A 27,547-nucleotide genomic window follows, 5' to 3' on the forward strand; every position below is an offset into this window, starting at 1 on the left:
CACGACCCTTTCTAAAACTCTTGTCTCCATGGGCCTCAATATACTCCGTGCGTGTTATTTATTTTCTCTCCATCTTATCGTTCAGAAATGGCAGAAAAACAAGTGTTATTTTTGTATTTTTTCGTTGACTCGTGCTAGGGTACTAAATCTAGAAGTCCCCTCTTTTTACATTTGAGGATATGGTAGAAAAAATAATTTTCTTCTGTCTCAGATAAGGAAGGGAGGCAGCATACCCACGGAGGTCCCAGGCAAAACAATTTAAATTTGACTCCGTATTCTTTTATTTAAAATTGTCCTCACGCTATCAGAGGAAATATTAAACAGCGCCTCTCCAACGTACCAGAAACCAGATTTTGAATGTAATTTTACAGGTACGAATACTCCCCATTTACATTGCATTGCTAAAGTTTCTTGGGTAAACTCGCATCGAAAAGCCAAGGAAAATTCCCCCCTTTCTTGCTCACCTGTCCCTCTCATGTACCTTCTACGCGTCATAGGGGCTAGAAATCAGGAGTCTTCATATGTCACAGGGGAGGCCAGTCAGATTTTTGAAGAAAGTCTGACACATTCCCTATTTAAAAAAAAAAAAAAAAATTGTGTGAAATTGAGTGAGGCGAGGGGGCGGGGCGGAGAAAAACACAGGAAGGCAATTGCCTCGGTCGGTGTTTCTTTTAAGTCCTTGTCGCTGCCTCCGCCTAGAATGAGTGGGAATAAAAGGGAGGGCAAGAAGTGGGTAGAGACAGGGCCCCACGGGCCGGTTTCCATCTACGGCTGTCCTCTGTGATGGTGGGCCGGACATCGCGTGAAGACACGCGGGGACCTGGGCTTCGTCTGCTCAGTACGTGTGTCCAAGGAGCAGCGCGGGGCCGCAGTGACCACAGCCAATGGCATTGGACATGCAGCTCTAAGGTCTAGTCTCAGAAAGTGGAGGTTACCGAAAGCAAAGCGCAGTCCAGCCTAGCGGGGCAAGACCACCAACAGGCCTTGAAGATGGAAATGCAAATTAGAGACTGAGGAAGCCTTATGCAGGCCGGAGAGGCAGGTAATGGTGGGACTGTATTCACACGCTGTGAACCTTCCCTTCTGGTGAGACAGGTGCCCCAGTACGCTGCCTGCCCTAATCGAGGTTGTCACACAGAAAGGGTAGGCTACTGTTTCTGCCTTCAGAGCCACAGCACCTGCCGCTGAGTGAGACAGCTGCTGGCAAAAGCCTCATCCAGGCTCATAGGTCAGGGGGGAGTATGTTTAACGGTGGCCGCCAGGCCCCCGCCTCCCTCCCTGCAACATTTAAAAGGTTTGGACTCCCGAGGAGCCTGCAGGGAAGGGCACAGGTGGCTCTTAGACTGCTGCACTTCCTGCTCACGGGCCATCGGCTGGCCAGAGACCACCCGCGAGAGGCAAGCAGCTAGAGCAAGTTCTCATGGGAGTCTGCTCTGAAGTTTTTCGTTGACAGACCCGTTATATTGTTGTTCATCATTGGTGAGCTGACAGTTTAAAAGTTTCTTTGGGGAAACCTTTTGATCCAGATTGATGAGAATTTAGGATAAAACCCATCGATTTCTACGCAGGGGGTGGGGGGGGGCATGGACCAGTCCCTTCACTTAGAAGTCGAATCTTGTCTGTAAATGTGGATGAGGTCCTCCTTCCAGAACTTCTGTGTTGATTATAGAGGGACCGTATCGAGGGTTCGAATAAATAGCAGCTAAAGGATGCTATGTATAAAACAAAACCATGTATTAGACTATATGTTTTTGCATTAATTTACACGGGCACATTTAATGTGGTTGAAATATTTTGGAAAGACGGGCCTTATAATCCATACCATCGGAATGGCAGAAAGCCTCCTGCGGCATTTCATGACATATCATCAGGGTTCCCACTGTCAGCAGCCTCAGAGGCAGAGATCAATGCGTTTCGCTGGGTCTGACGTGAACATTTTCACCCCAAATTATCCATTTTGGAGGGGACGGAAACTGATCTGTAAGTAAAGGCTACTTTTCGAAGGTCATTTGGAACGTTGGCCCATCATGGGCCAATTTAAGAGAAAGTCTCTCACTTGAGGAGAAGGAACAGAGCATGAAATCCCTTCTTGTCATCATTAGAGCAATAAATTCTGCACAGGCCGCCTGTGGTTAACCTCTGCCAGGACGAGAGGTTGCTGATAACTCAGACGTAACACTTGCTAAAGAGAGAGCCTGCCTGTCAGTACAAGGACTGAGAAATGTGGTCTTGTAAACAGGGCTCCTGGAAGCTGATTGAATAAGCCACTAGTTTCTTTTCCAGCACAGAGATGTTTACTCCACTCAGAAGCTTGAGCCGGATGCCGCCTGTACAACATTATGTGCAAGCTGGGATCTCCAGGGCTTTTGTGAGCCTTGGTTGGTTTAATTGGGAGCGTTGCTGTTTGGGGTCTCTAGCACATTCCCCAGACTTTGCTTCCCCTGGCTCCAGCCTTGCCTGCGTCTTGCTGTGGCAGCGGTATAAATAATGCAGAGGTCTCTGCGCCGGGAGCAGGAGCGAGTCCCGGATGTCAGTCAGGATTGGGAAGCACAGCAGCTGAACGCTGGAAAGCAGAGCAGTAAACACGGTCAGGGATGCGTGAGCTGCGGGGAGCAGGGAAAGGCACGGGGGTATGTTTGAGATGGAGAGGGTGTAACCTCCTGAACAAGGGGCCCGATTAGCTTACTGAGGAACCAAAAGGAGACCCAGGAACGGAGGGGAAAGATGGGGAAGGCACTTGACCAGCACAGTCATGGGGCCCTGAACCGCCCTTTTGCTGAGCAAGAAGGGGCGGAACTCGCATTTGCATGAATTAAATTAACCTTGCAATTCAGCTCAGACAAGAATTCGCTGGGAAAGGTGCTCGGGAGACGCCTAAGAGCCTGGTTTCAAAATCGTAATCCAATCTACACCGTTCACTTTGCTGAGGAGGAAAGAGAGACACTGGGGAGTCAGTTAGTTCAAAACTAACCACTCCAGCTGAGAGAAGACGAAACTTAAACTTTTAAATCTGCGTCGCTTCCTGTGTCCCTTGCCGTGGAGCAACGTGCAATCCTATTGCCTACTGGCTTAATCCAGAAGTCCAGGTATTAATTACCCTTAAGCGCTTCTTCATTGAGTTCCTACATTCGTTTACTTCTCCAACTCGTCGATTTGACTTCCTCTCTCACCAAATGTCCTTTCTGTCCAGATGATATCGGCTGCCTTAAGCGAGGCCGTCGCCATCACCTGTGGCTGGTCTCAGCCCCTCCGACCCATTTCTTAACACTCCTGTTCTATTGATCGGGTCCTGCACCTCTGCAGGTCCCTGGGATCCATTCTCCTGCCACTCTGTCATCTAACCCTGAAGGATCGCCATTCCTCAGATCCGGGTGCTTGCAGAGCTCTCCCTCAGCAGCACTCATCTCGAGATAAGCCCCTGGGGAATGCCGGCACCCCCACGTCACACTCCATTTAAGGACGCCACGCATTTGGAGGGCAGTGTGGACGATGCTGCTGGGGCTTGTGCAACATGCACAGTGATTTCCTCTTGGCTTGTGGGATCATCGCGACAAAACGGCTTCCAGAAGAGGCAGCATAGAAACGGGAAGTGTTTTAAAACATGGATTCTTCACGAGAGCAAACGGGTTCAAATAGTTACTGAAATACTTAAAACAGGGCAAACTTGAGCAAGCCCGGGCAGGTTACTTATTTGATCTGAAATGCAATTTTCTCAGCTACAAACCGGGGATGATTATAGCACCTACTTCATTAGGAGATCATCTGTGTTAAGTTTTCAGCACGATACCCGAAGCATCCTAAGTCTTCAATGGAGTAATTATTGTTGGTTTTGTTGCCCTCGTTGTGGACGTTGGGAGTTGCCATCACTGAGCTCACTTCCTCCTTACCTGGCACAGAATTTTACTGACAGGAAGTGTAAGTGTTACATCTTCCAGCTGGAAAGACAGAGCTTTCTCAACTGAAGTAACTTGATACTTTGTCTTGTGATCACCCCCCAACAACTCAGAGGGACACATGTGGCTCATGATTAACAGGCACTCATTTTTAGGAATGTCATTTGTGGGACAAGCAGGAAAAGCGCGTCTAACTTCCTTTATTTTGACTCTTCAGAGGCCACGAGAAACTCTCAGGGCAAAGCAGTGATCATTCCCACAGGCGATTAGTTCTATAATTTGTCCTTTACCCCAGCTTTCAGAGTTTGTAAGATCAGAAAATAAATAAATAAAACTCTTTCCATTTGAGTTCAGCACTAAAGGAGCACCTGTCACCACGCAGGCATAGCTCCTGGCTTTATTGAGAAATCTGTTGCTAAGACACGGTCTTCATTTATTTGCACACTTTTCATATAAATTGTGGGTGTTAAATTCACAGAGAGAAACTTAGGGGTAAGAGACAGAGGTTGGTGGAAAATTCATGATGGTAGAAGATTAAACCTCCAACGATCCTTTTATCTCTTCCTGTCGACTAGAGGTTTTCAAACTGCGGTCCTGGGACCAGAGGCATCAGTATCACTGGGACTTGTTAGAACTTCAAAATCCTGGGTCGGACCCAGTCTTACTGGATTCGCAGATTTCTGGGGAGTGGCTAACAAGTGCTCCAGCTTATCTTGACACTTAGTCACACGTGAGACGGGAACAGTGGTTCTCAGCCTTGGCTGCACATGAGAGTCACCTGGAAAATTTTTTTAAAAATCCATAGTCCTGGTCTGCAGACCAATTAAGTCAAAATCTCTAGAGGTGGGCTTCGGACATTGATATTTTTTAAATCTCCTCCGGAGATTCTAACGTGGAGCCAGGATGGAAAAAAAATGGTAGCCTAGGGGATGTATTTGCTAGAAATAACAGAATCCTGCTCAAAATAACCCAAGTACTGAGTGAGACACAGGGTTTTGAAGGAAATAAATCCCAAAAGTCTTACAGGAACTGCAAAGCACCCAGATTCCAGAGAGTCAATTCTTCCTTCCATGTGTCATCTTTTTCTGTGGCCACATTTTGTGTTTTCTGATTTTCTCTGTGCATTTGAGTAATTATCCCACCCAGTACAAAACGGCGTATTCTGCTTATTCACTGTTTCCACTCTCCCATTATTTGTCTTCTGCATGGTTTGACTTGTCACTGGAACAACTCCCTCCTCCCAACTTTGCCCATTGCAACTCCAACGCCCATAGTTCAGCCATCCCGAGAAGTTGGGGAGACTTATTTCCCCATGAGATTTTGACCCGAAATGGTGAATTAAGAATTCCACATAAAAAATAAAATTATTATTTTTTATTGAAGAGGAAAAAAATACTTAAAAATATTTTTTCTGCGAACCGGGAATTTACGATGTAATCTAAAAATCCCCCCAAATATAATGTTCACTCTCTATTGCAGCCAAGGAGAATAATTAAAACAAAGAAGGAGGGAAAGAAGCTAAACATAGAGAATAGTTTTGAGTCCTTTAGTCCTTAAAACTGTCATCTCACAGACACCTGGTCCGTCCAGAAACCTACCTGCTGTCTGTCCCCTGGTTGAGTCCGTGTTTCTGTCTGCAACAACCTTGATTCCAGAAATCAGTCCTGACATCATTGAATTCTTGCTACTCGCATAGTCTGCCAACAAAGCAACGTAGCTTATCGGTTCCAGTTCGCCATCAAAGAGTCGGTCTTCAAATTCTCTTTTGACCGGGCAGATCATCTACCTACCTGTCCCTTCGGTGTCCTTTACGTGCGTGTTCGTTTAGGGCTCCGTGCCTTGGGGGTCCACACAGTCACTACAACTGACCGCTGTGCCAGTAATGAAGATGACAAGCCCTTCCGTTTTTTAATTCACTTGAGTGTTTACAGAAAGAAAATGACAAGATTAGATTTCTTAACTTTCAACTCAGTCGATTGTTTGAGAACCAGAGAACTTCTGTGACAGCTATGAAATATCCGATGTCCTATCAACACAGGGCCTGGTAGAGCGGAGAGTAAAATTTTAAAAAAAATAATTGTGCAGGCTGCCGAATGACAGTGACAGTTGCTAAGTTTCTCACATGAAAGTTAGAGATTGGTTTGCAATTAATAAGATCCTAGAACTTGGGATGAGGGCGAATGGTCGAACCTAAATGAAACTGACAATCTTGAATACCAAGCCCCACCCCCCACTTATCAGTGGAAATCCTATCGGAGGCGGTTAGTCTTCTTCTGCTTAAACATCCTGTGATACCTCACCTGGGGCAAATTTCTTGAAAAAGGATGCTCATTTTTTCCCCAATGTACCACAACTCTCCTGCGGTGTGCCCTCATCTGGTAACTGGGATCAAAGATAAGCATGATTGTAGAAGATCAGCATACCCTGTGACTCAGGAGGAAATAGCTTACCCATCAAAAGAATTGAAAGATTTTGCTAATTAGTAGACATCATCAGAAATCTGGACAACGTGTGTGAGATTGCATTCTAGGAGTGCTAAGCTAATGAGGGCAGAACATAACACTAGATTTGGCTGACTTCCTTGACATGAGTGCACATTCTAGAGATTCCAGATTTAATTGGTTATCTCGAGCAGCTGGCGTTAGATCTAACGGCTTCAGTTGGTCGGTAGCTGAAACCTGTGCTTGACAATAGCCCATATCAAGTGAGACCGAGGTGCCAGAACTTCCATGGCATAATGTGGAGAGGGAAATCCAAAGTCTCAGGGACATAGGAACGTGTCCTGGATTTATCTTGGACGTGACACCCACCTCCCATCTAGAGAAGGTTCAGAAAGCACTCTCTCCAACAAGACAGTGAGAAATCTTCGTGAGGGGGAGCATCTTTATCCTTGAAAAGTCCTGTGGTCGCTCTCCCTTAAGGCCAGCTCTGTAGGGGAAGCCACTCGAGATGGAGTGCCTGATTTTGATGGAGAAGAAAGCAGAGTAGCAGAGACCAGCTAAGCGGTCGCATTCTACGACCACAGACAACATGGGCACGTCCACCAACACGTCTGTCTTTATCCCAGATCATACTCTTGTTCTGGTGTCTGTTTTATCTAATAAGGTAGCTACTCCAGCTTCCTTCTGTCCAGGATTTACATTAACATACTTCCTGATGTCTTTCACTTTTAATCTGTGTATGTCTTTCTATTTAAAATGAATTTCTTTTAGGCGGAATATATTTCATCTTGCTTAATAACCAACATGACGGTCTTTATATTTTAATTCGTATGCTTCGACCATTTACCTTTAATGAGATTATGAATATGTTTGGATTGAAACTTACCATCTTATCAGCTGTTTTCTGTTTGTTTCACCTGTTTGAAGAGTTTTCAACTTTTCTGATTTTTTTGTATTAATTCAGCATTTTTATGATTCCAGTTTGTCTCCGTGTTTGAATATTATATGTATTCCTTAAAATAGTTTTAGAGTTTGCCCTGTTGTTACAATATCCATCTCTAATTAATCAGAGTCTCATTTTAAAAAAATATTATGGTGCTTCATACGTAGTATAATGACCTTACGACAGTATATTCACAATTTCTTACTCCAAATTTCCATTATTGTGATACATTTGCTTTTACATATACTATAAACACATACTGCATTATCATTATTTTTACTTTAGACCCTCAGTTATGTTTTCGAGAAATTAATGTCAAGCAGAAAAAGAAAAAAAATATCTCACCTTCACATTTTTGGACCCACAAATTTCTACACTCAGAATCAGAAAAGATAGATGCCTGGCCTCAAAGGAGAATATTATTCTCCAACGCCCTTTTCAAATGCAGCCAAGGAGAATAATGGAGACACAGGTACCTATCTGCCAAGGGCAGAGGAAAGATCTGTAGAGAAAAAAGACTGGCGAGCAACTTAGAAGGAGCAGAACTAGGGCCCAATCGACCAACTGGCCCCACTCACATATGTAGGGACATATATAGGAAACTCAAATGTCTGCCTATTATCATTTCAGAATTGTAGTAAACAAATGACCACTATTTCCTTTATTCACCCTTTCAAACATGAGTGTTTGTTGGGGGTCTATTTCCTCATTCAGCAAGTGTATGTAAGCAGGTGGAAGGCAGACGACTTGCCTTCTTTGTTCATAGATCAGGGGTAGAGAAACTATCATGGGACCTTGGCCAGGGTCTGATACGGTGATGGGGTGAGATGGGCAGAGGGATTTTTTTTGGCAAGGAGGGGAGCAAATATTTAGACTAAAAGGACAGATTTCTCAGCACTTAGCTTATGCTGGATTAAAAAGCACCCCAAAACTTAGTGGCTTAAACAAGAACTAAGCAATCTCTCTAATGATGCTGTGTGAGAATTACGCGTCAACTAGGTGATTCTTGTGGTCGGAGCTGTTGGCCAGGGAAGGATGGTCTCAGGCGGATTCATTCATTCACAGGTCTACTGGTTGGCTTGCTATCAGCTATAGGTCAAGGAGGGATGACATTGTAGCATGTCTCTTGTCACCCAGCAGGCCAGCCTATGTTTCTCCACATGGAGGTTGTCACACGGTTCCCAGGAGCAGTCAAACAGCAAGCCCCAATGTACAAATCCTTTATAAGCTTCAGTCCGCGTCATATTGGCCAATACATATTGGCCAAAAGGTGTCACATGTGTAAGTCCAGATGCAAGGGGTGAAGAAATATATTTCACTTCCCAATAGAGTTAGAACACAGTCCATAGCAAAGGGGCAAGCGAATCTCTTATTCTATCTAATAGGATTCCGCATGACTTTCCCTTTGTCACGTGACTTTGCAGAACCTCCTCGTAGGAGGAAGATACTCCCTCACTCCATCGGTAGAGTTGGCTACATGACTCGCTTCCACCAGTGGCCAGCAGACGTGATGTCTGCCATGCTTCAGTAGGCGCTTTAAGAGGCGCAGTGTAAGTCTGCCTTTGATCTTCCCCACCTCCGCCATAGTCGTACCTTGTCCCCACTTGGGGCATCTTCTTTATTGAGCCTGGATCCTAGGATGAAGAGGATCTGCTGGAAAATAAATCATTGTTTGCTAAGCCATTGGGTTTGCTGGTCACTTTTTCACCACATCAAACCCTGAAGAAAACATTATAGTGATTTATTAGCTTCTCTCTTTTTTCTATTTAATCTATTCATTTTAAGTGACTGTTTATTTCCTACTGACTTTAAAATTGTGCAAAACTCATTTTTTTAAAAAAGCCTTTCTTCCTGTTTTCTCTTCTAGTCAGACCTTGACACCTCTCCTGTCACAAGTAAATTTCTCTAAAGAGCTACATGTGACTCATACATCCTCACATTCCATTCAGTCCTCAGCCTCTTCCAATCTAACCTTTCCCCATGACAACTTTACCCATACAACTCTTGCCAAAGTCACTGATGGTCCCCAGCTGGCTGGTTCTGCTAAGTAAACACTATCTACCCAAGGAAGCTGACATGTTAAATATTTAAGAACCCAATAGGTCTGACCTGGATCGACCTTCTCCTTTGTTTGCCCAATTGTAGGTCTTCTGTGATTTCCATGGCCATTCCCAAAAGAAGAACGTGTTCCTTTACGGCTGTAGCATCAAGGAGACTTTGTGGCAAGCGGAGTCCGCTGTGGGCACATCCACGCTCTTGGAAGATGTCAGCTACAGGGTAGGTGTGAAGTGGCTATATTGATACAAAGACAAGAGCCCAAATAAAATCTGTAAAGTAGAAAACATACAGACAATAGAGAATCCATGAATGCTAGTTCGGTTTCTTGAAAGGGTCAACCTAAGGGACAACCTTTTAATTAGATTAAGAACAGAAAGAAGACACAAGAAAGTCAGGATGAAAGGGGACATTGCTACTGACCTCCCAAAATATAAAAGAAAATTCGTAAGAGCTACTTGGCAGCAAATGGATAAATTCTGAGGAAGATACAAGTGATCAAAACTGACTCACAAAGACATATAAAATATAATCAGATCTATTTTAGTAAATAAATTATATTACGAATTATAACTCTTCCCACAAATAAAATGTGGCCAAGTGGCTTTGTTGGTGAATTCTATCAAAATCTGAAGACATAAACAATACTAACTGCAAATAAATTTTTTTTAAAAAAAAAGAGTAGAAACTCTCCTCAACTCATTTTCTGAGTCCCATATTACTCTAATATCAAAGCCAGAAAAGATACTACAAGAAAAGAAAGCCAATATCACTCATAAACACCTACCCCAACACCCTTTAAAAATATTAGCAACTCAAACGCAGCAGCACATAAAAATCATTATTCACTGTGTCAAAGTGGGGTTTATCTCATGAATTAGAGAATGGTTTAACATAAAAAGTCAAATACTGGTCTACTCTTTGTAAGTAAATAAATGTCAGAAACTACATCATTATATCAATACATACATTTAAAGCATTTGATGAAGTTAAATATCCATTTAAAATAAAATCTCACAGCAAACTAGGACTAGAAAGAGATTTTCTTCAACATGAAATTAGGCATCTGAAAAATGTCCCATAGCTACTATTATCCTGGCTGGTGAAAGTCTGAATGTTTTTCCTATAAGATCAGAAACAAGGCAAGAATGCTTTTACCGTTTCTGTTCAGCATTTTACTGCATATTCTAGCTAGTTCAATAAGACAAGAAAAATTATAAAGAGAAGCAGATTGGAAAAAAAAAAGAGAACTGTCTTTATGCACAGGCGATATAGTATTTTATGTAGAAAATTCTTAGCAATGTACAAAATAAACTACTGGAACTAATAGGCAAGTTTAGCAAGGTCAATATAAAAATTGATTTTATTTCTGTGTACTGGCAATGAACAATCCACAAATGAAATTAAGAAAAAATCCATTTGTGATAGTATTAAAAAGATCAAGCCAATTACAAATCCCCAGAAAAAAAAAAAAGTGTATTTTCTCTACACTGAAACGACAAAACATTCTGGAGAGGAATTAGAGGGGACCTAAATAAGTAGAAAAATGTACCAAGTTAATGTGTTGGAAGACAATGTTTTAAAGATGGTCATTCTCCCCAGATTTTTCTATGATTTAATATAATTTCTATCAGGATCTCAGCAGGCTATTTTGTGGATATTGAGACGCTAACCTTAAAATTTATGTGGAAAGGAGCTAGGGTAGCCAAAAGAGATTTTACAAGAGAAGAATAAAGTGAGAGCATTTACTTTACATGATTTCAAAACTGTAAAGTGAGAGTAATCATGAAAATGTGGTATTGACATAAGGATAGACATGCAAGTCAGTGGAACAGAACAGAGCAGAAATACGCTCACACATTTATGGGCAACTGATTCCTTTTAATGTATCAATCTTTTATTATGGAAATGTAAATTACAGTGGGTTGGTCCATAAATAGAAAATAATACTTTCTCTCCCATAAAATGCACCAATGGCTTCTACGGGAAAAATAACAATCACATGATAATATCCTAGATGCTGCAAAACATTTTTAAAAATTCAATATCTAGTCTTGATTTTTTTAAAAAAAAATCTATCAAATAGACATAGGTATTCACTTAACACCTATTTATATCAGACATCATTTTTTAAATTAAATTTATTGGGGCGACATTGATTAATAAAATTATATAGGTTTCGAGTATACAACTCAAAAAGACGTCATACATATATTGCATTGTGTGTTCATCATCCAAAGTCCAATTTCTTTCCGTCACTATATATTTGATTTTTGACAAAAGTGCCAAGGCAATTCCGTCGGAGAAGAACAATCTGTCCAACAAATAGTGCTGAAACAATTATACAGCCATATGGCAAAATATGAATTCAGACCTTTCCTTAACAACATACACAAAATTTAATTTAAAACGGATCGTAAACCTAAATGTAAGAACTGAACTACCGAACTTATGGAATGCAATCTGCTAGAAAATCTTTGTATTTTGCCTTCTTTTAACAGTCAAAGCTGCTTTAGGTAGCACCCCCAAAAGCACAAACTATAAAAGAAAAAATGTGATAAATGGAACTTTATCCAACTTAAAATTTTTTTCTCTTCAAAAGTCACTAGTTAGAGAGTGGAAAGACAAACTATCAACTGGGAAAACGATTCGCAAATCCTGTATCGGATAAAGAATTTGTATCCAGAATCTGTGAATTTTTACAAGTCGATAATAAGAAAAATGACTCGATTTTAAAAAATGGGCAACAGATGTGATTGAACACCTCAAAGATAACATACAAATGGCTTCTATTAACAACATCATTATTCATTTGGTAATTGCAAATTAAAAACATAATGGGATTGCACTACACAATCACTAGAATAGCTATAATCAAGAAGACAGGAAATGCCAAGTCTAGGAAGGATGTTTAGAACAGAACAGTCATTTATCATTGTTGGCAGCGTAGGATGGTGCGAATTTCTGATACATGCAACGACATAGTTCACCTTCAAAAGAAGTCGGAAACAAATATATATATACACATACATATATATGTATGTATGTGTGTGTGTGTATATGTATATATATGTATGTATGTATATATATATGTGTATATATATATATACATGTATATATATATGGTTTAATCCGTATAAAAATTCTGGAAAAGGCAAAACTATAGAGTCATTAAACAGATTGCAATTCGCCGAAGGATGGATCGACTGGACCTAAGTGTGAAAGAAATGTTAGGGCGATGACATTTCTAAAACTGGATTGTGGTGATGGTCGCAAAACTGTGTTCACTTACTAAAAATCATCAAACTGCTTGCCTACCTCAGTCAAGACGATTTATGGTTTTTAAAAGCAAACACCATCGATATCCACCGTGGACCAAGTGCTCTGCTAGGTATTCATGTAAGGAAGTCACGTACAACATGGTCGTCTTCTTCTAAGAAATAATAGTTGAAATCAGGTCTGCACCACTGCCCGAGATGTGTCTCTTGATAGTGACACTTCCTGGCGTGGATCCTCTTCATACCTCTCTAGCTGTCAGGAGTCGCAGAGATCATAACTATGGATACTACTCACGCAGTGCCGAGCGTGTGCCGGGCACCGTCGTAAGCACTCTCTATGCACTGATTCACTTCATCTTCCCAGCTGCCCTGTGTTCTGGAGTACAGCACGGCAACCGAAGATGCTTAACAAGTGTTTGTTGAACAAATGGGTACTTTCGGTGACATCCAACTTCACAGAGGAGGGAAAGGAGTTTGCAAGAGCTGGGATTGGGACCCAAGGGGGGTTCCACGTCAAGTTCACACTTCGATTCCAACCTTAGTGATCTTACAAAAAAAAATGTGCTGTATCAGACAGAAATAAAACCATGAGTCCAACTGCTCTGTAGTTTAGAATGAAGGACGTGGTGAACGCGAGACTAAATCTTTGTGTGAAGCTTGGAAAACAGCTGAGTTAAAAGATGGGAAACATACCATCTAAAGCGAGGCCTTTTTAAAGAATCTTGGAAGACTGAATATTTGAGCAGAGCGATCTCCTTTTCTCCCTTCGCTCTGACCAGTATAGTAATAATGACAATAATCGCACCCATTTATTGAGGATTCAAAGTGCTTTATTAACTCACGCAGGTAGGAACTATTATTACTCCCTTCCCCCTCTTCCGGTGATAAGACTGGGTGCTAGACAAGTTGAATGACCCGCCGAAAGTCAAACGGTATAGCAGGAATCCAGAATTCATACTTTTGAGCCCTAGACCCAAACCATGCCCTTGCCACCTGCTTCATCTGGAGAAAAGAGAAGACGTGATTTGAGTTCCGTAGGGCTGACAAGGGGACCTCACATTTTCCTGGAAAAGACCTCTGAGCTGGGAACTGCCTAGTGAGTTTTTAGTCAGCCTGTCTTTGAGTGGTCCATCTTTCTTGAATTTGGGCAACCAGGCAGGGCTGAGAAGAGACAGCAAAAAGCAGACGAATTAATGCAACTCAGGCTTCTACAGTGTACCTTGAAACCAGAATTATCAAATGAGAAGTCTTTTTCCATTCGTTTTGGCTGCACCCGATTCCACTGCTGCCGGACCAATGGGATTCGGTTTCTGTTAGGATGCACGAGACTCATTCTTGCAGCCAACTTTGGCCTACTCTCTAAACGCCTGCCAGCTCCGTGTTGAGACCATGCTTGGTGCCAGCTCCTGTGTCTTTTTGCTCTAGACGTGCATCGTCTCATTTATTCTTGGTAACAACTCTAATAGGGAGATGTTAATTCTTCCATTTTACAGACGAGGGGCCTACGCCTCAGGGAGGCCGAGTAGCTTATCTGTAGTCACACAGCAAGTACATGGAGGAAGCGGACTCTTAGGTCTGCTCTTCTTGCTTTTAAATTCTGTCCTTACTAGCTCCAGGTCCGCTAGAAAAAAAAAAGAAAGATACTTTTCTGGCCTCTCTATTATAATAATAGAATTTGCCTCAAAGACTTGTGATGATTAAATAAGTTAATGCATGTAGAATACATAGTAAGCGTTCCATGAAAAAGTATTTATTATAAATTTCAAATTTTTGAAAACTGAGATGAAGTTTAAGGGCACGGACCAAGTGACAAGGGAAAGGTTGAATGTCCCAAGCCGACGTTCCCCAGCCAAGCTGGAGATTTCAGGGATGCTGGAGCAAGGTACCAGTGATCCATCCCTACGCAGAATTCATCTATTTCTTATTCATTTACCAAATGAAACCAAACGCACAAACAGTCTCCTATCATCCTAGCTATCCTCATCTTCATTTCTCACTCTGGCGCAGATCAATCTGTGTAAAAATCGAGAGGGAAATAGAACGAAGGTATTGCTGTTAGTGCCCAGTTTCAGAGTCCATTCTTTAACGAATGGATAAACTGTCGCTAGAAAGATGGAAGGGGGAATCCTTCGATTGCACTTGTAAAGCTCACATCCTCCAGGCTCCAGGGATAAAAATCATAGCTTGGAAAGGTCTCCAGATTGCCAGCCATCAATTCGAACGTGTAGTCATCTGTACCAGCTAAGAAAACCAGGTTCCCTTAAGTAAGAAAGAAGAGATCATGTGAACGGCGTCAGGTTAAACTTTTTGCAATGAGGTCAAACGTTGATGAATTAAAATTATTTTCAAGTATTCTTGATCACTTTATGCGTGTGTGTGTGTGTGTGTGTGTGTGTGTGTATATATTTATATCTGTTAACCAGTGCCCTAGGGGCAGATTCTATTTATGTCAGCAAATCACTAAGGAGTACTATCTGAGCAGCACGGCTTCCTGTGCTGAGATTTCCATGCCAACAAGACACAGACCTGCCCTCATGGAACCTCTAGGCTGCAGAGGAGATCGAAAATAGACGACTAATTACATAGACAATAAAGAAAGATTTCGAAGGGGAAAAATGGGGTGAGGGATCACAGGAGAGAGAGACAGGAGCGGGTAGATGAAATCTATCAGGACAGGATTGTAGGAACTCAAGCGAGCATGTGAGCATTTCATTTCCCTTGCTCAGCTGGTGCCTCTGTCCGGAGGATACGGAAACTTAGAGATCACAGCACATTGTGTTAATAATTATGTTAATATATACTTATCTGCCATATGTAATTTATATAATTAACAAATATATTAATCTTTATATTAATACATTTAAGCATGGGTCCAGTAAGAACCAGAGCTACTAAGAGTTCTGCTCAATGTTCTAGAAATGAACGAAACTCTATGTCTTTAAAAATAGGGCTTTAATTCATATGCTTATTAATATGATCTGTTTCACTAACTTCTTACAATGTGCCCAAAAGCCTGAAGTTTTACTGTTTCTTATCTAATGCATACAATTTTATATTATGTGCTAGTTTGTGGAGATTCTGTCAACACTGAAGTGAGAGAATCCTCCTGTAAATAACAAATGTTTTGGGCTAAGTGTGGTATACTTACTAAGCCAAAGTCTTGGTGTATTTACTCTGAGTCATTGTCCTTTGAGGGTGGGGGTGGAGGAAGGGGAGGTCCGGTGACTGGAGGCCCCCTCTTCTGTCAATCAGAGAGTGGTAATGGTTTACCTATGCCTTCTAAATAGAGATTAAGAGATGTCACATAAAGCTTTCTGCCTTAGGCAAAGGTGGGCTGTATGAGCCTGAGAGAGAATGGATTTTTAGGAGTTTTATAACTGGCCCAGCTTCAGATTTATGGATCAGAGGTAAAAAGTGTATTTTGGCCGTTACACTTTCTCAGGAAACAAGTGAACTCTATATGCATTTCTGCTCAAGCATCATCAGTGGCCTGTATGATTGAAATAAGTGACAGTCCTTAGTTTGACTCTTAGAGCTAGAAAACAGTGAGATTGGGTAGAGTCCCATCTACATTTCAGGTCCCCATGAAGTCTGTGGTTTCCATAGAACTCAATGCAGCAGTGTATGAGTCTGAACATATGTGTGTGCAACATCGGTCCACGATGATGCCAAAACATGGAGTCAAAAGATCATAGTCTAGAGCTGGCCAGGTTGGCATCTGGGTCCCATGCTGGCCACTTCGTAGTCAGACTTAAGCTATTTTTTTCTAAACCTTCTACGGTTCACTTTCCTCATCTTGAAAATGATTTTTTTTTAGTGGTATCGATTTCTTAGAGTCGATACCAGATTTATAACAGCATATATTGTGTTTGCTTTATCGCGATGCCTAATAAACGTTGAGAAGTTTCTTCTTTATGGTGCGTATCCCCGAGTGCTCACGACTCATCCTCATCTTATCTTTTTGTGGTTGTCGTAGACTCTCCCCAAAATCCTTGATCAGCTGGCACCGGCATTCACGATGAGCAGCTGCAGCTTCGTCGTGGAGAAGTCACGTGCCTCCACGGCCCGGGTGGTGGTGTGGAGGGAGATGGGCGTGTCCAGAAGCTACACCATGGAGAGCAGCTACTGTGGCTGCAACCAGGGGCCCTACCAGGTACGTGAGGCCGCGAGACACCCCTACTGATTTGGTGTGTCGATCATCTGCCTTCGCCAGCAAGCGGCGGGGAGCCTCCCTCGGATACGTACCCCCAGATTTTATGGAGCCTCTACATGACCCTGCTATAGGCATGGGAACGCTTTATCATGAGCAGACTGACGGGTCCCCTATGCGTCATAAAGGGCGTCGGTCGTTGCATAGATATCGTCAGTGCCTGTGTGTTGTGTTTCTGTGTCTTCCGTGCTTATCTCGGTCAGCAGCTCTCTGCTACGCTGCTGTCACCAGGGCACACAGAGTTGCGTGCATGTCGTGGGCCTCTGCACGCTGAGAGGCTCTAGGACTCATGTCCTAGTGTCCCGGGAAAGGACTCGTGCAAGCCCCATTCTCCCTATGGCTCTATAAAGTGTGTGAGCAGCTGGAGAATGGCAGGCCGTTCTGGCTGCTCGTCCCACCCGCCTCCAGAGGAGCATCAGTGAAGGGCATTGTGACAGTGCCAGGTAATAGACTCTTTTAGATTTGTTGGGCAAACTGACAGGTGGCTCCTTGCTGACTTCTGTTCAACCACACGAATACCTGGGCTTCACCGGCGTCGAAGCGCATTGTGTTGGCTTTGAAACTCCCCTGGCACAGCCAGGAAGCGCTGGGCTCTGCACAAGCTCGTGCTTGTAGAAATCTGCGAGCCGTCAAAGGGAGCACAGGGAGTGACAGGTGACGAACATGATCTGACTTCCCACCTGGCCAAGGAGTGTTTTTTGACACAGGGTGACCAAACCTCCCATTAATTCTCTTAGCCAGTCAGTTAGTTTTAACAGTTGCTTGAAACAATCGTTTTTATTACCGAATAAATGAACCATTCGACTTATCTACCCACATTGACGTCAATGCAGAATAAGGAAGAGAGAGGTGGTCGGTGGGGCCCGGGGTTGGCCGTCACAGACCTCGCCCTTCACTTTCCCGTTTCTGTGAGCCTGTAAGCTTCACATACCACATGCAGAGATGAATCAGGATTTCCCTCCTCCCACCACACACGATGTTCGTGCAGGCCATCGGAGAGCACATACACGAATGTCCTTGGGGGTCGTATGATCGGGAATCTGTTCACTCCCCTGATAATCAGCACCCATGGTACCGGAAACAGTAAGCCTGGGATCCTGAGACTTTGACACCTTGTGCCTCTCGGGGTCTATGCCTCTTAGGGAAAGGGGCCGGTTACTTCTTTAAAAGACGACTCCATGTAATCATCAGAGATTTATTGGACTTTCACTGAGTTAGTTTCTCCAAAGCACCCGTGCAGGCCAGCCGCCTCTAGTCACCTAAGCGTCAGTGCCATTCGTGATAAATCAACCGGAAGCTCGAAGTCCTTCACAGCTGTTGTCTGGGAACAGAGTGACTCGCAGTTTAGGGGCCCCAGCAATTCTCCACCTTCCACGTAACATGCTTAGTAGCTGTTGGAAATGACAGACAGTGACAGATGCTTGCCCAATGGGACAGCTTTCAGATATCGGCTTGGCATTTGCCCTGACAAATTTCCCACTTTGCACGGGGTCTCTGTCAGGGACAAAAGCGGAGCAGGAACTGGCTAGCGAAAGCCCTCCAATGCCACAGCGGGTTTAGCGTCCCCATCCCACTGTCCACATGGACCACGTCTCCAAACGGATTGGTTTTCTACCTCCCTTTGTTTTCCCGTCCTTCCAAGCGTTGTGCAGTAACTAACTGAGCAGAAGTGCAGACAGTGAGTAAGAGGATGCCGAGTAATTTTACATATGGTGGGGGGTGGGGGGAGCACCCCCCAGGAAGGGCGCCGGCCCAGAGTTGGGTGTGCGGGTGATTTGTATTCGAGGCGTAGAATAAGACTATGAGCTATACAGCAGCATGGAAATTTCCATCCTGAGCATATTGCAAATGATCTCCGTACGTTGAAAAGCGGGGTCCCAGTTGGGTCCTGAAGTTATTATTCTAAGGTCATTTTTCCATTCTTTGTTTAGCATCACCGTTTATTCAAAGGATAGAGGCCACTTACACACGCCCACGAGGGGCATTCCTTCCTTCCTTCATAAGAATATAAATATTTTTGCAGTGTCTCTGGTTAATGCAGCTTTCAAGTCGTTCCCATCATTTCTCCCCCGGCGCACTACGTACCTGATATGTTAGTATTGAAATGAAATATCATTTCTTACAGTGACATTTATGTTGGAACTGCATTAAAGAACATGAGCTGTTACCCCCTCAAATAATTATTAACATGATATTTCCTCTTCTATTTTCCAGTCTATAGTTGACTAATTAAAAAAAAATCCCTGCTCTTGTATTTTGGGGGAGATATAGTCTTTTCCGCTAGGTTATGTACTTAGACTCGTAATTCGCGTTTAATGTGGAAGTCCCACCCACCGAGAGATTTATGTTAGTTATTGAGGCCATGGAAGAAAAAAGCCAAAACGGAACGGTGTATTCTTTGGGGGCTCATATTTTAGAGGCGTCTAGTTTATGCGGACAGCTGCCTGCTTCACACTGAGTGCTCGCGACCTAGGGTCACACGCATGGTGCGTTTGTACATACAAAGTCATTTGACTGGGCCCCGTGGGCTACTGGTGGCTTAGGGGGAGAATGTGAGTTGCTCCCACCCATGCGGGCTGTTGACATGCCTTTTGGCAATGCTGCTGACTTATGGGACGGCACGGTGGGTCTTAGAGGAAGGACAGAAGATGAGTGACTCAGCTGAGCTTCGAAGGGTGACTCGCGTGGTGTTTTAAGTCCCTGACTGCAAACTGCCTCCCTTGTATTGTGGATCCCGCAGCGACCTGTCCTTCTCTGCCACCAACGGAGGGATCGCTCGTAACCCAAACCTATCGAGGTCCTGGCACTGCCCATAATCCTTTAAAGTGTCTTCATTCCAGGGAAAACCCAACTCCTTACCATGACTGTAAGGCCCTTGACAATCTCCTCACTCATTTTTTTTTAATACTCTATACGTAGTTTAGTATAAAATAGGCGTTAAAAATGTGTGACGGCAATGAATGAATGAACGAATAAATGAACAAACGAAAGAATGGTGATTTCCAGGCAGAGTCAACTGATTATCCTCTGTGACCCTAGGTAACCAGAAAAGAAGTCCCCAGGAGATGGAGATTGCGACGGGCAGATGTGGGGAGTGGGCGGGGGAGAGGGGAGATGCGCACGCAGGCAAGGCCGAGACCATTCAGACTCGTCACTGCACACGCGAGTCGAGAGCATCTCATGGACTCTCTCCTGGAGCGAGGCGATCCCGGTCCAGGTGTGTGATCACAGGTTGAGCAGAAAGACGTCCCCCTGCCCATGTGGGGGTGCTGCAGGGCAACGTCCGTTTCCTTCTGCCAGGCGCAGCCACTCATTACCCCTCCTTCCTCCCCCAAAGAAACTGTCTGGAGCTGATGGAAGCTGCCTGGACCAAGGCTGTGGCTTCGACGTGCACGCCTGCCTGCATCCAGCGGCTGCACTCTGCCGGGGTGCGAAGGGTTGGCTTCCTTGCCTCGTTTGGGCAGACTCCACAGCTCCCAGCGGGACTGGCCGGGCTCTCTGCTGCAATCGTACTGCGATGCAGCTGTCTCCTCTGCCCGGTTCTGCTTCCTCGCTGCTCACCGGCGTCGTTCTGGCAAGCGCTCCCCCAAAATCCTTTTGCGAAACAATGCATAGCAGTATTTCAAAAGGGCCGAGATTGGATTAGAAAAGCATGCATGTTGGAACCGAGCGCTTAAGCTGTTGTAGACGGTTTGATAGGGATGAATTTCATAGAAGAAATGAAATGATCTGAGCTCGGCTTTCAAGGCTCCCAGCATGCTCTCCTTCACACCGTGTTCACCTCAGCCGTTTAGGGCATGAGATCCCCACAGCTGAGTGAGGGCCTCTTAAGCTGCTCTGGTCCAGAGGCGGGGGACAGTGGCAGAGAAGGACAGGTCGCTGCGGGATCCACAAACCGCCATCACAAACCACCACAAACTAGGCAATTTACAACAACACAGACCTAGTCTCACAGTTCTGCAGGCTAGAAGTCCAAAATCGAGGTGTTGTCTGTGCGACGTTCTCTCTAAAATCTGCGGAGCAGAATCTGTCTCGTGCCTCGCAGGTATTTCCAGGAATCCTTGGCTTATGGATGTATCACGCCAACCTCTTCCTTTGACATCACTTGGCCTTCTCCACTCGGCTGCCTCTGCCTCGGTGTCCCCTCCACTCTTATGCGGGCGGGATGCCGGTCATAGGGCATTTAAGGCCCATCCTCCTCCAGTTATGACATCGTCTTAACTACATCTACAGTGATCCTTTTTTTCCAAATAAAGCCATATTCCACGGTTCTGGGAAGGACAAGGATTTTGGAGACCCCACACAACCTGGCACGCTGGGTCAGCAAGCAGGTGCAGAATATATAGGCCCAAGGACCCAAAATAGGTTTTTATTTCTGTCTGCGTATAGCCATGCAGTTGGAGCCCCAAACAAATTATAACAGGTCTTGTTTTCTCTCTACCTCATGATCAAGAAAATGAGACGTTTTAGATTTTCTTAGAACACCTGTGCTTTTATTCAATTGACTTTATATTTTAACAACCATCTGATTTCCCAGTGAGAGTTAAAAGATGTTTTTGTTTCTGTTTCGTTTGTTTGTTTCTAGCTCCTGGGACACCCCAAGGTCAAGATTTCTTAAATCGCCTGTAGGACAAAAGAGGCTAGGAACAGATATAATTATATACAAAATTATTTGCCTGTGTGTACTTTTTCCTGGGGAGAGTATTTATAGTTTTTAACATAGTCCTGAAAGGATGGAAGACACCCCCTACCACCCTCAAGAACAAGAAAAAACATATTACAAGCTCATGCCTCTGTTTATGGAATCCCAGATCTCCAGAGGGCCCTTCACAGCTTTCTATTTTCTGCTCCTAAATCAGGTTTAGAAGTGCTTGGCTTGACTTTGTGAAACCAGAGTCTGTAAATTGCTGACTATTTCTTCCTACTATCAATTAGCCCAAGAACAATGGTGCATCTCATTGAGTGTGCATTGCAGGAACTTCCGTCTAAATCTTCTGTGATTACCTGTGACACTAATCTTCTCAGGTTGCTGCTTCTCACAGGTAGTTGTCTAGACCGCAGTAGAGTCAGCCTGGCCTGAGACTCCTTAGAAATGCAGACTCCCAGGCCCCACCTAGTGCATCGGAATCTGAATTTTAACAAGGTCTCCAGGTCACCCTTGATCCCAGGAAACTTGAGAGGCACTGGATTGGAACACTCTTGGTCTGCCGGGAGGGGAGAAAGGATTAGGGGCGAAGAAAGGGAAATTGGGGAGCTCAGACTCCTCTGTTAGAGCAAAGACATTGTCCTCAGAATTCCTGTGAGCTAGAATGAGATATTGTACATAACCGTGATTTAAAACCTGAAAGGGATCCCTAAGATCTGGCATTTTGTCGATCTGTGCCAACGTGTTTATGCCGAATGAGTTCATTGTTCTTGCTTTTCCTCCACACTCATTCTCCGACTACCTTCCCCTCTCCACGGCTCAAAAAAGAGGATACTTCTCCAAATGCCCATTCTGCCATTGAAATGCCACTTTATGCCTTTGTAGATACAAATATGAACTCCAAATACGAATATAGCATTTCATCATGAGCCACGATCTGAACCATTTAGGTCAATTCTCTTTCCTTTCTTGTTAACTGTTTCAACAAGTGTGGCCTTGCTGCTCTCTCTCTCTCTCTTTCTCTTTTTTTAAATTTTTAACCACTTTTTGTGTGATCTCAAAGCACATTATGAGCCATTTATTCATTCGCTTCAGGCTTAATGAGGTACTGAAATAGTGTCCTCATTCTCTGGCCCTCAGTTCCGTAATGTCTGTCAGCATCGAGATAGAATATTAAAAGGAATTAAATAAAAATCAAGAAGCAGAGATGCTAAGAAGGTTGCCAGCGGGGGCCTTTCCCGGGATAACTAAAGCTCTGGGAGCTGTGAATTTTTAATGCCCATCCTAGAAAATGTTTCGTTGTCTCAAAAATAAGGACAGAATCTGGCACTGGGGATAATCCAGTGAGCCTCAAATGGCCTCCGATTCTTTAAAAATAATTTGGTTTTAAAGGACCAAGAAGAAGAAGGAAGCGATGGCTTATCTCTGTAAATCTTACTCTCTTCACGCGATCAATGTAAATGCAGTAAGACATAAAGGAACAGACAGGAGACCAAAGAAAGGGTTGATTTAATCCGGAGTTTTCGTTAGCTGGCAGCATGGGGAAAAGGACTGGCCAGACCCGAGAGGGATTTCTTTGATTCTCGGTGCATGACGGAGCTCCTTGAAGTAGCTCCTCTTTACGAACGTGCTGACAAAGGCAGAGTCCAGGTTCCGGAAGAGTTATCAGTAGGGTATGTTCTCTCGGTGAAATGAAGTAGACACCAAGTCACAGTACCCTCCTTGAGTATGAGGAGGAGGTGATAGTTCCATTCCTCCAGACATTTTTTAAATATTCTCTGCCATGCCCTCATTCCAGTGATGCAGGCGCCTCAAAGATTTCTATTTTAAAAAAGAAGCAGTAGCTCTCTTTATGTGCCTGAGTTCCCTACATGTAAATGCAAAGAGAATAATTTAGAATGCTCTGTTGTTAGAAGGTAGACATTAGATATTTTCATAGACGTTTTTAACTGTTTTATTAATGAGTTAACACATTTATTAGGGATCTACTTTGGTTGAAGCCGAGAGTTTGTGAATGGGGGTGCATAGTAAAAACTAAGAACACTAAGTGAAGTCCAGGTATGTGGTCAATTCATCTTCATTCTTTCGTTCATCATTCAGTAAACATGTTTTAAACATCTAGACAACATGTTAGGTGCCAAGAATATGACAGAGAGTAGATCTGACAGCTTCCTCCTCTCTCAGAGTTTATAGTTCAGCCAGAAAAGCAGTTAATTAAGCAACAGCAGCAGAAAGTCATGGAAACAACTGGATTCTACCAGAAAACACAGATAGACATAAGTGAGACCTTCATTAAAGACCGGTCGAATCGAACATGAATTATCCATGCATTATTTTTCGTGCGTGACATCGGGAAAGGTAACTCAGCCGGTAAAGCGGAAGGCAATTGTTTCAACGGAGGGTAGGGTTAGGGAGTTCTTGAGTTCTCTTCCATCCTATTTGCCTTTCGTAATACCTCCGTCTCTTTCATGTTTCTACATTTCACCCCGGAATTCCACGCCGGAGGTGCGCGTCACGCAGACTTCGAGTGCACTGGCTGGACTTCGAGTGCACTGGCTGGAGTTCTCACGTACGTCATCCTCGAAAACATTTCAGAATCCTTCTTAGACTGAGAATAACTAGTGAAATGTAAATAGAGGCAATCTTGATTATTTTATGAAATGACTTGCTGGCTATATCCCTCCAAATATTCCCGAAAACAACAAAAATCACAGTGATAAACATACCTTCTCTTTTCGCGTAGCGGTTTATAACCCAAAAAACATTTTCATGAACTTTATTATCTGAAGGGATTCAGAAAACCGCCATAGACCAAGTATGAGAGAAATGAATGAAAGTGAGCGATGAGGAAAGTGAGCCAGCGATCAAATAAAACATAGTGCAAAGGGTCGCATGACTCTGTCGGTCAAAGCAGTCGAGTCGGCCCACTTCCGCTGTGTGAGATGTGTCTGCGCAGTCCGTATGCAGGACAATGTCCCAGAAAAGATGTTCGGGAGAAGACAGGAGAGACTTACCTGCCTGTTGCACACGGCCTCGCTTCCTGTCTCCCATTAGTCTAAGCGTGTCCCCAGAGAGTTAAACTCACACGTCCAGGGGGCACCATCAGGCTCCTTCTGCAGCCCCTCATCCAAGTCCGGAAATGGTGGGAAAAGTCAGAAACTCAGGGTGCGAGGTGGGCCGGCCTGGCTCTCTAGCATCAGCAACGAAGGAAGTCCTCCAACGGATGCAACTGGTCAGCCCCAGGGGGTGGAGCTGTGGGGGCCCATGCAGATCTGGTGGCACCCAAGGCAGAGCTTGCCACGGGGCTTCAGGAGCTGATGTCACCAAGGGAATCATTTAATGGCCTGGATTCCAAAAGTGATAGCACAGATTAACGATAGTCAGCAAAAACATTTGTGACTTTTGATCCTCAAGTTCCATTGCTAGAAGTGTACGAGGTGCGTGTCTGAGGACGTCATTGCTTGTTCCTGGGGAAAAGGCGACACCAACCTTAAGTCCCATCAGTAAGGGAGTGGTGAGGTCAGTCGTCCATTTGAACAATGGACGACTCTGAAGGAAGGACGGAGCTCAAGGGCTTCAGTATTTCTGTACACTAGTTCCATCATTTCTTGATGATATTTTGGGTAAATTATTATTTTTAACCTTCAGTGTCACCCTTAGGAAAAAAATGGGGATAATGATTATATCTTTCTCAGCATATTTACATATAAAGCGTTTAGTAGAGCATCTGACACAAAATACAAAATCACTCTCCATCTTCACCAGCATCATCACCCTACCTATTGTCTCCCTTAAATATTGTTCCACTCGGCCGACTGACATGCAAAGCAAGATAGAAAAGATTCAAGTGGCATTCCAAATGCTTGACAACGTGTCAGTGGCGAGATTCGAATTTTAGCTGCGTTCTAATTAGAATTAGACCGCACTAAATCCTGTGTTTCTCAATTACACCGCATTGCCTGGCGTCGCAAAGCTGGGACAAGCAGTTATTGGGTTACGTGGCAAAATTTGTGTCTAACGAGATCTTAGCGAAATGGAATCTTGGGCAACATATCAAAAGAGGAACTTAATATGGACAATCGGGAAGTGCTGTGTTTGGTTAAAACAAAAAGAAATTCAGGTACATGGAGGTTTGTAAAAAATATTTAAGGATTTTCCTTGCTGGCCGTGTAAGATAATTAAAACGTGGCGCGTGACTGTTCAAAATATGAATGTGACGTTAGAATACATTAAAATTATCGTGAAGCTTGGGATGAGAAAGCTGATATGCTTTCTCCTACTCCGTCTAATTGCCCTGAGAAAAATGTGTTCCATTTAGTAATACAGCACAATTTGGGGGCATCGAAGGAGGACTTGGGGTCGAAATGTGCAATGGCTAAGATGAAGACATCCTCTGAGCCGTCCTAAGGAAGACGGAGTTTATTTTCAAAGATAATAGGTGTCCGTCAATAGGGTTTAAGTTGACGATAAGGAGAGCTGTAACGGGATCATATCTGTCTTTTAACAGCAGTGATGGGACTAAGGACAGGGGTGTCAGTCAGAAGGTCTCATAATAGTCCATAGTTGGAAGCAGGGCATAGGCATCGGAAGCAAACAAGAGAGACCATTCAAGAGGTATTTGGGAGGTGGGATTGACCAGAGCTGATGATGGGCTGTATGGGTGAAGAGGTGAGACCAGGCGAGGTGACACCCAGCTTTCTGGCCCAGTGGGTAACAGACCTCCACATGGTACTTAAAACGGCCTCTTACAGAATTTTTGTTTTGAGGAGGTATAGAAGGAATACTCAAATGAGAACAGAGAGGCTCTTTATTCAGAGCTCGCAGTAGCGAGGGAATCAGCCGCCACCCCTTGTATTCGGCAGAGACTCAGAGGCAGGCAGGTAGCTGGAGAGCTTCCCTGTGGGAAAAGGGGAAGGCTTCACGTTGGAGGTTTGGGTGTGGTGAAAGTGGATAAGCGGAAGTGGGGCGATTTTTCACAGTGCATTTGGCATTCTCCAGTGGGTCCTCAGTTGGGCGGGTGAGAGGGCGGTCATTGCTGACCCCGTCCTGGCCATTCTGGCCGATTGCTGCAGAGGCTGTGGTTGGCCTCGCTGGGCTTCTTATGCAGATCGGAGTTTTATTGTTAGATCCTATCCGGCCCTTGTATCATATCAAGTCTCTCAAGCCTCTGTTTGTGTCATCGTCTTGCTGGTGAAAATCGACTAGTTGGAGAAGGCTGGAATTATAGATCTTTACTTCTCAGGGCTCATTACCGTGGTCAAGTGTATGGTGACGTCTTGACCTTTAAGTTGTATCGTCATGGTGATCATCTAATGAGAGTACATCTGTGCAGAAGCATTTAAAATTCTGGATAGGAAGCAATGGACCAATTTTATTATCACCATGAGAACAACAACAATTAATAGTTCGTGTAAGATGCTTGGACCCACGAACCCAAGCTGCCAAGAATGCAAATCTCAGAGGGATCAGCCTGGTGGATCCAAGAAGCCTGATTGCAAACAACAACCCTATCTACCTGGCTTGTTTGACCCAAGCACAAAACAAGTATTAGCGGTGACACAGATGCCATCACGACTAGCTCACCAGAGACATAGAATAGTGTGATTGTTTACCGCCATTCATGTCAACGAGTGAGGCGATTTGTATTTTCTTTAGGGCAGAGGTAGTGTCCTTAGTGACTGCTGCCAGAGTTTGTGACTAAGTTTTTTACAGTTTTTATTTCCACGTGTGTGCCTCCCACCATTAGAAACACTCCTCTGACTGTTCTCATAAACAATGCATCAGTTTAAAACATGGACATATCTATACGAAGAGCATTATATTGAGATGACTTAGATATGTCAGTGGTATTGAAATATAAAGATTCAACTTGGATTTTGTTGCTCATTAGGTGGTAAAACTATGGCCCATTGTTGAATGTCAATGCAAGGATGAATTGGGTATTAACCAGAACTATGCAAATGGAGTGGGCTGCCTCGAGAATGTAGTTAGCATATTGCTATTGAATGCTCTCAAGCAGCGGTTAGCCACTGCGGGGGTATCTTTGGGACGGTGTATAATAATCTAGCTTCGAATGGGAGGT

The 27,547-nt window shown here is 43.9% G+C and overlaps 1 protein-coding gene across 1 annotated transcript in view; it reads left to right on the forward strand.

The window, feature by feature from the left end:
• AGBL1 (AGBL carboxypeptidase 1) overlaps window positions 1-27,547 on the forward strand; it is a 535,540-nt gene that overhangs the window by 456,218 nt on the left and 51,775 nt on the right. Inside the window, exons 23-24 of the mRNA XM_039858445.1 lie at window positions 9,423-9,554; window positions 16,587-16,763. Coding sequence (XP_039714379.1) covers window positions 9,423-9,554; window positions 16,587-16,763 — 309 coding nt within the window. The remainder of the gene's footprint in view (window positions 1-9,422; window positions 9,555-16,586; window positions 16,764-27,547) is intronic.

The sequence above is a fragment of the Pteropus medius genome, unplaced genomic scaffold, assembly GCF_902729225.1.
Source record: "Pteropus medius unplaced genomic scaffold, Ma_sr-lr_union100, whole genome shotgun sequence".
NCBI lineage: Eukaryota > Metazoa > Chordata > Mammalia > Chiroptera > Pteropodidae > Pteropus > Pteropus medius.